Raw genomic sequence first — 11,730 nt, forward strand, 5'->3', positions numbered from 1 at the left:
TAAAGCTTTTACAGAAAATCGTTTGGATTTATTTACATTCTGAGGGCTAGAAATTAGGAATTTAGTGCTGTGGTATAGTAATTATTTAGAGTTATACAAAAAGTCAATCATAAAATCAGCCCATGCTTCTTTGGTCTATTTGCATTTGTGTGGGAAAGGTGAAAAAAAAAGCTCGGAGACGTAACGAATCTTGTCCAAATGGAAGTCTTCAGTCGAGCACAGTGTGCTGCAACGTGACCTTTATTTCTGGTTTCAGCACTCGATCATGCAGTTCCTCGTCTGAGCGTATCTTGCTCAGTAACAAAAGCTTTTAATCTCACATTAATACCACAAATATTCACCCTACCCTCATACTATTTCTCCAAACTGGCCCAACCGAAATAATTGTCTTTGGCCTCATGATCCTGTAGAATTAAAATCCGTAAAAAATAACTTAGAACGCTTGGTAGTGTGTGGATCAGTACCTGACTGTGAAGGTACTGCGGTTTTTCAAGATCAGGAATACATTACTATATACAGGTTATCAATTCGTACTAGTGAATATACTCAGGTTATCAAATCACATTCACCCCAGTGTTTCAGAAGAAGTCAAAATGTCAAGATATGAAAAGAAAAAAAAATCCACCAGTGCATTCACTTAAAAAAAATAAATAAACCAAAAAAATAATCACACACACACACACACACACACACACAGCAAAGTGTTTTGCATATGAAAAAAAACACACACCGTTCCCAAAACCCGTTACAGCAGATACAGAACCGTGTTCGACGCGAGCGCTTCAAGTAACGGGTAATAATCAGACGCTCAGCGTTGTAGACGCTCCGAAACCGAACCTGGACTGAAATTTCAGCAGAGATTCTCAAAAGGACTGTGACTTGACAGCAGGACACTGAATACTTATACTGAACACACACACAAAAAAAAACACAGTACATGTATTAATGTTGATATATTCGTAACGCGAAGGGTCAATCCGGAATTACGGAAGGCAAAATCTTTCCCTAAAAGTTTTCTACGGGAGGAAAAAAAAAACAGAAAAAACCCTTAATTAAACGTGTACCTCCGTATTTTGTACTCATCTGCTTGTCTGTACATGATATGCTTTATTATTAATGTGTTTACTGAGTTTGGTCTTTTTAAAAAAAATCATGTTAAGCGCATTAGAACGTCCCCCTTACGAAGATCTGATGTTAATGCTAAAAGATTAATTATACGCTTAGTTTCAAGGTGGAATTTTTTTCCTCCAAATTAACAAATTCCCCTATTGGACTGATTTTTTTGCATGTGATGTTGACCGACAGAACATTTGCAAACGACTGCATCTAAATCGAACTCAGTGGCTTAGGCATTGGAGCAAAGCCTTTAACTCTCGACTGCCATTAAGGTAAATATAATGCACCCGATTTCAGATGTTACTGGGAAAAGTCTTCGTACATGATCCTCCATGAGAAGAGAAAATAATAAAAGTAATGCATTTCTATGTGAAAATATACAACAAATGCCCCTGATCCCACCCACTCTTGACCTGGTTTCACACTTATTTGTGCGTTTTGAGTCCAAATATGACTTCAAATTTCCTTGAAACAAGACGAGGGGTGTAGAATATAGTTAATGGCGTATACTGACGTGAGCAAGCCCTTACTGTGTGTGTTAAAAAAAAGAAATAAAAAATACCTTAAGCATCACACACGCACAGAGAACGCCGAGGAACTTTCAATAGATTGTTAAACATTTTGTGATTATATTCTCCTGAACACGATGCGCTACAGAACTGCAGCACTTCGGCTCTTGGTTCCTCGGGGCTCGTTTCAGCAGCTTGCGTATACCGGAAGAAAAATCGTCCGTGACCCGAAGTCGATTCGGGATCGGATCGCGGTAGACTTGCACTCTCGGTGCACCTGTTGTGGGTTTTTTTGGTCCTCGCTCGAGGGCTGTGTTCTCACCTGAACAAACGGAAAATCCCACCAGGTTTCGATTCCAACACTGCATATGTGAAAGCACCCATAAGTTTTGGTTTGAATCGAGGCCAAGTCGATTAGGCAACAAGCAACTAATACATTTGCTTTAAAAAAAAAATTAAATGTTATTACAATACTGCACGCACACACACACACACACATGCGCAGCAGTAATTCTTCAAACTTCAGAACGCTTTCATATCTGTAATACTGGAGGGGGAGGGCGGTTGAGAATAACGTGAGGTAGACAACGGCACTGAGACGCAGCTGTGAGATCATCAGAACCCGTAGCGTCGTAGTAACGGACACGTCTGACGAGAACCTGGGAGTGTTTAAATCTCGCCGAAATTGGTATGACCCGTCTCCTGGGCGTGTTCCCTCGCTTCTTTCTGTCCCACCAGGCCAGTCTGACACGTCGCGCAGCACAGCGAAAACCGATTCACGTCCGTGAACTGGCGTTTGCGGCGCGCCTCGTCGGCCAGCTCCAGCGCCTGTGCCAGGATGACGTCGTCGTTGGTGGAGAAGATGGTCTGCGGCGGACACTCCGTCCCGGGCACCAGCATCTGCAGCGGGTCATAGTGGATGCCGTCGTAGATGAGAAGCACTCGCTTGCTGTAGCCAGCGTCCTCGCCGAAGCGGTCGACGCGCACCGTCTGCGTGTCGACCACGCAGATCTCGCACTGGTAGAACTTCGACAGGATGGAGAGCTCGATGGCGCCGCCCCACGTGTCGCTGCGGCGGATCCAAGCGCAATAGTTTTCGTTGCTTTTCCCCAGCACGGCCTCGGAGTACGCGCTCGGGTCGCCGCCGACTATGTGGGCGATGAGCTGGCGCATATCCGGCGCGCACGCCGCGTTATACACGCCCCCCTCCACCACATAATACACACTGGTGAACAGGCACGAGTTGTCCGCGGGGACGGTGCGGCGCTCCAGCACAGGGGTGAAGTCCAGGAGTGGGCTAGTAGTGTCTTTGGGCTTGTTCTTCTCCTCTTCTACAATCAGCGTGTCTCCTAGGAAAGAGTTCAGGAACCCGTCAGAAGAAGCCGAGGGAAACTAAACAGAGCTCTGAGCACCTATGACCTATGTTCCTCCCAGAGTCGTTTATTCCAACCTATTTGAGTTCCTTAAAGCTTTTCTCAGTTGCTTTGGAGCATTTCTTTAAGCATTGACAAACCAGTAAGTGCATTTCTCAAAACTATTTGTATAAACAGCACAACATAATGAATTACCTGCAAACGCCTGTACTTTTCTCTAAATCCTTAGTTCATCTCTCGAAGTAAGTATTTGTGTCAGTGAACATCTCATTACCATCAGAAGGCCTTTTGTCATTGTTCACAAACAAGCTCGTCCAACTGTTTAGTCGGTTTCGGCGTTTCCTGATGTAAACGACGGTTTGGATCACAATGATTAAAAAGGCTGGATTTCTTCTGTAGATCATCTATGAATTTCAACAGCACATTAATGTATGTATTGTATACTGAATGCAGGACAGGATTCACATTTTTACGGTACTGTACTGGTGCTCGTTTGTTTTCCGGTTGTTCGGTTTGTATTTCTGTGTTTTGCTCCGCCAAATTGGAGATTTAGGAACTAGTTGATCATTGAAAATAGTTGAATAAAAAATAAAAAATAGTTGAATAAAAATTTAAGATTAACAGATTATGAAAACTGGATTAACCATTTTGATTCAATGAACTGATGCCTACATGTTTTCACTATTTAGGTGAGATCTAGTATAATATAGTTTGATCGATAAGTAATTTTGAGAATTTCATTTCTGCTCAGAGAAACGCTCCAACTGATAAAAACTGCAAACAATAGAAGACACTACTGTTGCCCTCTAGTGGAGAACCAGCGACTAGGTCTCTCATATCTTTTAATTTAACACCATTGATACATTTTTTTAAATATTTTGAGATGTGGATCCAAAGCACTGATGAACTTTGGGCGGATCAGAAACTTTAAACTATTTAGGTCTGGGGCCAGTCATCAAAACTCTGATGTCCCAAATCGATAGATAAAATTCACATTAAAAGCATTCGTGTCGAGGCTTGTATCAGTTTTAAAGACAAACCAGGCTTCACTTTCTGTCCAATCACATCACACGACTTTGTTGAATAATATCAGGAAGGGTGGAAACCCAACCTTATTTCATAGTGTACATCAGTCATGTCAGTAAGAGTTAGTCATCGACCAGGCCGTGTGGTTTTTACCGCCTGCTCTAAACCTCCTCACCTGATTTTATGGGGTAGTCTTTCAGACGCGCGTCTCGGTTGCTGAGATCCAAGCTCGAAGGCGGGTATCCCACCATAATCTTCTGGACGTTGCACGGGATTCCAGTCAGCTCCTCCACCTTGTCTTTCAGCTCCTGAACAGAGGACTGGTGCATCAGGCCTTGCATCAGATGAGTCCCGTTCTTTGCCTTACACCTCAATCGCAACATCCTGAATCCCTGGTGAGAAGAAAAAAAAAAAAAGATACAGTAAACCAGTTTAAATAATTGGACACACTAAGTAGAGGCTATACTGTAATTGCGCTGCAAGATGGAAATAGACAAGATGGGTGTGCAGGGAGCATTCCATCTCACGGTTCTCTGCACAAGTTTCCTTCCAACTTTGAGCTCTGCATTGCCCATAAGTTTTGAGATATACTTCTATGATGCCTTGACATCTAACAGTAATAGTAGTAAGAAAATATTAAGAGCTTTTGTTTTTACATTTCAGTGCAGTAAGACTCTTTCTTCGTATATCCCAGCTTGTTTGGAAGCCAGGGTCAAATTGCAGGGTCAACCATGATACCTAAGCAGAGTAGTAGAGGGTTAAGGGCCTTACTCAAGGGCCCAACAGTTTCTGACCTTCTATAAAGTAATCCTTAACCACTGAACTACCACTTCACCAATCATGGCTGCATTTCCATTTCATAGGAAGCGTTCCTTAACAGTTCAAAACAAATCCTAGAAAACTTAAGACTATATTGTGGAGCCATTTTTAAATCACGCAGCTGCCATAGCAAAATGACTAGCGCTTTTTAAGTCTAGCTCAAACAGAACAGTTGAGAAGCGGTTGAGACTTATCAGAGTCTAGATGTCTACAATTACTTCCTTAACAATAAAAAGGAAAACGGAAATATTTGGTCCTACAACGTGGATGAGCTAGTGTTTGGTGAGGATTGGAGCCGTCAAAGAAGTCCTCTGTTTGGTTTGTTGCCATGGTAAACGGGAAGGTTCTCGGTGCACATGGCCGGGTGAGTCTGTATGTCTATGTTAATAATAAATCACATTGCTGGAGAACACTGTTTAATCCGCTGTGGTTAACGTAGGAGTTTTACCTCCCGATGTTCAATAAACCAGGTGTTGTGATCTCTCGACCTCCTTGTCAGTGTCAGTAAACCAATACGATAAGACGGTGTTGTTAAAAGACCAAAATCGGTGAACACGTTAATTATAAAGCATAAAAGCTACAGACAAAGCATTTTGGTCTTTTAAAACACTGTCTTAGAAGAGACATCCAGACAAGCACAAGAGTCCAGAATACGGATGTAATGCGTTTTAATTAACGTTGCATGTGTAAAATTTTATTTTGTACAAATATTCCATAATTCTTCAAACGATTTATTTTTGAATACGTCTGCTTTTACATGGTCGCACAAATTCTACACCCATCAACATACTGTAACACAAACATGATATAAATACTTGCACACTAGTCAATGTTACAAATAATTCCTATGAACACATACATACATAGATGAGCTAGATAGATAGATGAGCTAGATAGATAGATAGATAGATAGATAGATAGATAGATAGATAGATAGATAGATAGATAGATAGATAGATAATGTGTATGTGTTCATAGCAATTATTTGTAACATTGACTAGTATACAAGTATTTATTTCATGCTGGTTCCAATTGTATGTGACTTGTCTGTCCTTTATCTAGTTTGCTGAATCTGCATGCGTCTCAAAAAAACAATAAAAGTCTAGGTAGTTCTTTGAACATGCTATCTATCTATTTATCTATTTATCTATCTATCAATCAATCATGTGCTGAGACGTGTCTAGTCTCGGGCAATTCTATGAATTAACAAGCAAACTTAAACATAATAAATTACATTCACATTACAGTGTAAATGGAAAAGCTTATTTCTGTAATTACAGGCGGAATTCACTGTAGCCGGTTAATAACCATTTCAACCCAAATCAACACACCTCTCTCTCAGTATTGACTTATATTATTCATGTAAAAACGATCCCAAGTACATTTTAATACATATCATTTATTATTGTTTAATTCTGTATTTAACGTGTTCATAATGTGTTCACTAACCGGATTATGCTAACCACCGTGACTAGCAAAAAACTAGCTCATTCGCTAACCGGCTAAAGCAGCTCAGCAGACTTGTTCTTTTTTTTTGTATTTTGTATTGCAGTGGAAAACCGCATCAAAAATCCCAAATATAAATGTGTTTCTATTTCTTTATCATTTCAACATTGCATTTGTTTCCCCCCGCCGTTACTCACCTCTCCGAGCGCCTTTATTATTATTACCACCACCACCACCAACAACAACAACACCACCGCAACCTACACACTAACCAATGAGCGACCTGCGTATGTCGTAACAAGAAGCTGAGTACATCGTCATCAGAGTGTGCGTACTTCTTTTTATCGCGACCACGCAATTTGGTTAGATTCGGTTGTTTATTATTATTATTATTATTAGTAGTAGTAGTAGTAGTAGTAGTGGTGGTAGTGGTAGTGGTAGTGGTAGTAGTAGTAGTAGTAGTAGTAGTAGTAGTAGTAGTAGTAGTAGTAGTAGTAGTATTATTAGAAGAAGTATTAGAAGAAGAAAAAGCTGCAGTTCGCCTCCCAGACACACGTGTCGCTGCGCCATTTTAAGGACACGTGATTATCCAAAACGTAATTCTACTTCCGGTGTTCGACCATTGTCGCCTTTCCCAACGTGAAGTGTTCGTTTAACGCGGCAAAGTCTCACTTTTTTTTTTAACTTTCAATTCTCAACATTTAAATAAGAGCACACAGTATTTATTTATAAATAATGGCGTACCGAGGACAAGGACAGAAAGTCCAGAAGGTTATGGTGCAACCCATTGTATCCTTTCATGCCGTTAGCTGCTTAGCATAGCCACCATACTCGTTCATTTAGCTATCGGTTATTGTATTGATGATTAATATACGTAGTAAGACTTTATTAATTTATTTAAAAATGTTACTTTGTTTAATCTTTGCCTGCTTTTTTATATGTTTATATGGTGAGTGTGTGTCCAGGCTGCTTTTGGTTCGTGTGTGTGAGCTGCTGTAATCCATCCATTTTTTATTTTTTTTGTAATAATGTTTATAAAATCACGACATTGTTAATAAGGTTTACAGGTTTCCTTCCTGTCATCTGCGTCAATATTACATCTTATTTGCTCATGTTTATAGCTCATTTGTTGAAATTAGGCATGTGCTGAATCGCCCACGACACGAACAATGACTCGATTCTTTGAGTCGGTTCTTTTTTTCCCCCCTCGTACATAAGCATTTTGTTTAAAGGTTTCATCCACGGTTTGGCATTAAGCAAGTTTTCTTCACCTCTTTGTTTCTTTGTTTTAGAAAATATGATTACATGATCTCATGGCGATGTAAAAGTATACAATGCTTTTTGGTGAGCCGAACTAACTGAGCCGACTCACTGATCTGACTCAGAAATCCTATCACTAGTTTAGACTAATACAATAAGGTGTATTTTTTTCAGCATGGTTATAAAGGTTTTTTTTTTTTATCAATCCTTTTTGCTTGGCCTTGACATTATCAATCCCAGAACCTTATTTTCAGGTATCTACAGAATGTAAGTGTTACTAATTAATTCTTTTACATTTCTCTTTTGCATGTACTCTTGAAACAATGTCAAGATTGCTCAGGACTACTTTGAAGTCTCAAAAGAGAACTCCTCCCCCCTCAATCATATTTTTTAATATTTATAATATTAACCTCCTCCCAAAACCAGGATTTTCATAATCAAGAATTATAATTCAGTCCAATAGAGGTTTATTTGTATAGCATTTTAACAATGTACATCGTCCCAAAGCACCTTTACAGAGTTAAATAGTTTGTACAATATGAATTTATATGTTTACTGGCTATAAATTTATCCCTAATGTATGAGCAAGCAAAAGAAAAGAAAGAAAAACGTATGGTCTGATCAAGGAACCTCAAAAGGAACCTTATCGTCAACACAATTTTCATGCATTACAGTTCCATTATTCTTGAGGTGTACTGTGATTGGCACAGACCTGTACATGCAAATTGTAGTCTCGAGCCATTATAAAAGACTTGATATTAATTACAGTCCAAATCCATCCTTCTATCTTTGAGCTGCTCATGTGGAACCATTCCCAGCTGCACACTTGGTCTCCAGTTGAAGAGAGCTCCATCCAGATTGCAACAGATTGTTATAAAAATGGAGTTTCTGTACACACAGTGAAAGTTAGTACATGTTATGTTGTTTTGTCTGAAATAAGCCAATTTTTTTCTTCCCATCAGCGATCCCGAATCCAGGTGTGGCTCTACGAACAGGTCAACATGCGGATAGAAGGCTGCATTATTGTGAGTGAGCATCCATCATCGCCCCACGTCAATCTACGTCTCACTACATTACCCTACGTCACCCTACATCTCACTACGTCACCCTACGTCTCACTACACTACCCTACATCACCCTTAGTTACCTTGCATCTTACTACATAATTGCTACAAATTCATACATAATCACCGTGTCGCCCTGCATCTCAAGGGTCTCAGAGGTGTAGTGTAGAGTTCAGTAGGGTGATAGTGGACAGAATAAAGCTGTCCCAGATCCTGCTGATTCTGGTGTGTATGTTCCTGTATCTTCTTGATGGAAGGAGGTTAAATAGTTTGAATGGGATGTGTGGAATCCCAGATGTTGTGCTGTGAAGGTGCTCAGTGGCAGGTAGTTGGGTGTCAGCGATGCTTTCGGCGATTTTGACCACTTTTGCAGGGCTTTTTTTTTTTTTTTTTTTTTTTTTTTTACCAAACTTCTCAATATATAAAGAAACTGAAAAAAGGGTGTTAGTAAAGTGATGTGGGTGAAGGTGAGATGAAGAGGCTTGGGGTGCAGTCAGTGTTGAGATCAGTGCTCTATAGCTTATATATTTTATATGTTTCTAATTTGCATCTTTATGCATGTTTTTATTTGCTGTAATTTTTTTAATAAGGGTGGAAGTTGTGAATTTTATGCTTTTTTTTCTTAGAGTATTTTAGAGTAGTGCACTGTTTCAGATGTACACTTTTTGACTGGAGTGGATTTTTGTAGCCATATAAAAATGTATTTAATGTATTTATTTTAATTCATAGGGCTTTGACGAGTACATGAATTTGGTTCTGGACGATTCGGAGGAAGTGCACATGAAGACCAAGAACAGGAAGCCTTTAGGTAAAATCTTAGACGCTGAACTTCTTTGAGTGTTTTCTTTGATTGCATGTTATTTTACATTGTGTACTTTTTTGCTCTCCATCAGGAAGGATCATGCTTAAAGGAGACAACATCACGCTGCTGCAGAGCGTCTCAAATTAACCTCGTGTGGATTTCAAAGGACGATGATGTCCGATATCTTGGTTTCATTTGATTTTTTACTTGTTTCTAAGCAGTGATCTGTTAAACATCGTGGGTTTTTTTTCTAGCCAAACGCCATTAAAGAAGGTTTTGTTTGTTTATCGCTGACTGTCATGTGTTTTTGATTGGCCTGCATTCCAGTGGAGTACACTTGAATAAAATGTAATTAATGGTGTGCATTAGGAAATGTGCGTGCGTGCGTGTGCGTACACACAATCACAAAGTTGGGCTGCTGTGCCAAATGTATTGAAAACGATGCAATGATTTTTACATTTCATAAATCCACATTCTATTCACAAAACAAAAGACACAATGTTTAAAATTAGAATATATATACAAAAGGGGAAAAAGTTCATTTAGGTGGTTAATTAAAAACAGGTCAGTTAAATGATTTATTTAAATATATGCAGTGCAACATAATAGAAATGAGCTGGGATCTCACTGATGAAGTGTGATAGGACAAAAGTAATAGCACACCTGTGTTACTCCTGACCCTCATAACACACTGTGTAAATTCGGTGACGTTCTCAGATCTTGACCAAATTCACACTGTGCGTTGGGATGTTCAAGAGTAACAGAAGTTTTTAATTACTAATGTAGTTTTATCGCCCTCCAAAGCTGAGATATAGTATTTTCTGTCATAGTGCAGCATTGTAGAGTTTATTGTAAAATAGCATAGTACAGTGTAGAAAAGAGTAGTATAGCATAGCATGGCAAAAAAAATATGTAAAGTGTAGTATTTTATAAGTATATGTTTGATAGAAAAAGCACAATTGAATTTTTGCTATACCATACTATACAATACTATAATGTGAATATTAATTACAAAATATCTCGGCTTTGGAGAGTGATAAAACAAAACTAATTACACAGCTGTGTTACGTCCGCCCCACCCTAACTCACAGTGTGAATTTGATAAAGATCTGATCTTTTTGGGCAAAAAAAAATAGTAAGGGCTTTTCACCAAATTCACACGGTGCGTTAGCGTAGACAAGACTGAAGCAGGCATGCAATTTATTTTGTCCAATCTCACCACATCCCTGAGATCTGAGCTCCTGGTTTCCATTTTGTTGCAGTGCATGTCACATTTGTATGGAATGAAAATATACCTAAATAATCCACTGTTCTTTAATATACCGTAACTATACAAGACATGTTTGCACCTATTTTATTTAATGTTATTCTATACTACAGCATCCCACACTGATACTATAATATATTACAATATATTATACATTGCAGAACAATTCTAGAATAAACTGAGTGTTATAGAATAAAAACTAAATCCCACAGTGTGATTTTGTCACATTTCTGTCACAACGTGCCGAATTTGAATTGAATGAAAATGTAACTAAATAATCCACTGTCCTGTATTCGAATGTGCTCTAGTTATAGTTCTACTATGCAAAAACACACACTTATGTTATACAGTTATCTTTATTCGTAGTATTCTTTCAGTGCTTTTAATAAAAAACAGTTTATTTCTACTGTGCTATATCACAACACGCCATACCACACTATACCGTAATATCTCGGGTTTAGATGGTGATAAAATAAAACTAACTACACTGCTGTGTTATTGTTGCCCACCCTAATGCGCAATGTGAATTTGGTAAAAATCGGAGAATGTCACATTTTTGGCCTAAAAACATCATCCTAAGATTTTCTCCAATTTCACATGGTGTGTTAGGACGGTCAAGAGTGATGGAGGTCTGAGATCCGAGCTCCGAATTTCCATTATGTTTGCATTGTATGAGGTTAAATTGAAATATACCTAATTATCCACTGTATTGTAAGGTACTGAAGCTATGCAAAAGTATTCGAATACACCACCATACTATAAAGTCGGATTTATTCTATCAATCTACAAAGTTTTGATGTAGTATGGTACGGGATTTTACAGTTTATAGCATATAAATAGGTATAATTTGTAATAGTAAACAATAAGCTACAGTAGTTTACAGTACAGTGCATTAATTAGGTATATTTCCATTCAACCTCATGCAGTTTCATGACCAATACAAACCAATAAATGATTGCATTTGTACGCCTCAAACCTGGGTGTAATATAATGGAAATAAGGGGCTCAGATCTCAATGGTGGAATGCAAAAGATCAAATCTAAAAACA

The 11,730-nt window shown here is 38.7% G+C and overlaps 2 protein-coding genes across 4 annotated transcripts; one reads left to right on the forward strand and one right to left on the reverse strand.

The window, feature by feature from the left end:
• Positions 1-190: 190 nt before the first annotated feature.
• On the reverse strand, positions 191-6,632 carry yod1 (YOD1 deubiquitinase). Of its 3 annotated transcripts, none has more exons than XR_014532368.1 (4): positions 6,487-6,632; positions 4,200-4,416; positions 2,087-2,974; positions 191-2,017 (listed from the first exon to the last, which is right to left on the reverse strand). XR_014532368.1 is itself a non-coding variant. In XM_083534849.1 (3 exons), exons 2-3 carry the CDS (start codon positions 4,405-4,407, stop codon positions 2,295-2,297), a joined length of 888 nt encoding a protein of 295 aa, XP_083390975.1. In that variant the 5' UTR covers positions 4,408-4,416; positions 6,487-6,620; the 3' UTR covers positions 191-2,294. The 3 variants fall into 3 exon arrangements, 1 of the variants encoding a protein (XP_083390975.1); XR_014532369.1 differs by having other exon boundaries at positions 191-1,265; positions 1,309-2,974; positions 6,487-6,620; XM_083534849.1 differs by having other exon boundaries at positions 191-2,974; positions 6,487-6,620.
• Positions 6,633-6,883: 251 nt separating this feature from the next.
• Positions 6,884-9,702, forward strand: snrpe (small nuclear ribonucleoprotein polypeptide E). The gene is made up of 5 exons (XM_083534885.1): positions 6,884-7,078; positions 7,790-7,816; positions 8,512-8,574; positions 9,343-9,421; positions 9,507-9,702. The coding sequence occupies exons 1-5, from the start codon at positions 7,025-7,027 to the stop codon at positions 9,560-9,562; spliced, it is 279 nt and encodes a 92-aa protein (XP_083391011.1). The 5' UTR covers positions 6,884-7,024; the 3' UTR covers positions 9,563-9,702.
• The last annotated feature ends 2,028 nt before the right edge of the window (positions 9,703-11,730 follow it).

The sequence above is a fragment of the Silurus aristotelis genome (assembly GCF_946808225.1).
Source record: "Silurus aristotelis genome assembly, chromosome: 29".
Classification (NCBI taxonomy): domain Eukaryota; kingdom Metazoa; phylum Chordata; class Actinopteri; order Siluriformes; family Siluridae; genus Silurus; species Silurus aristotelis.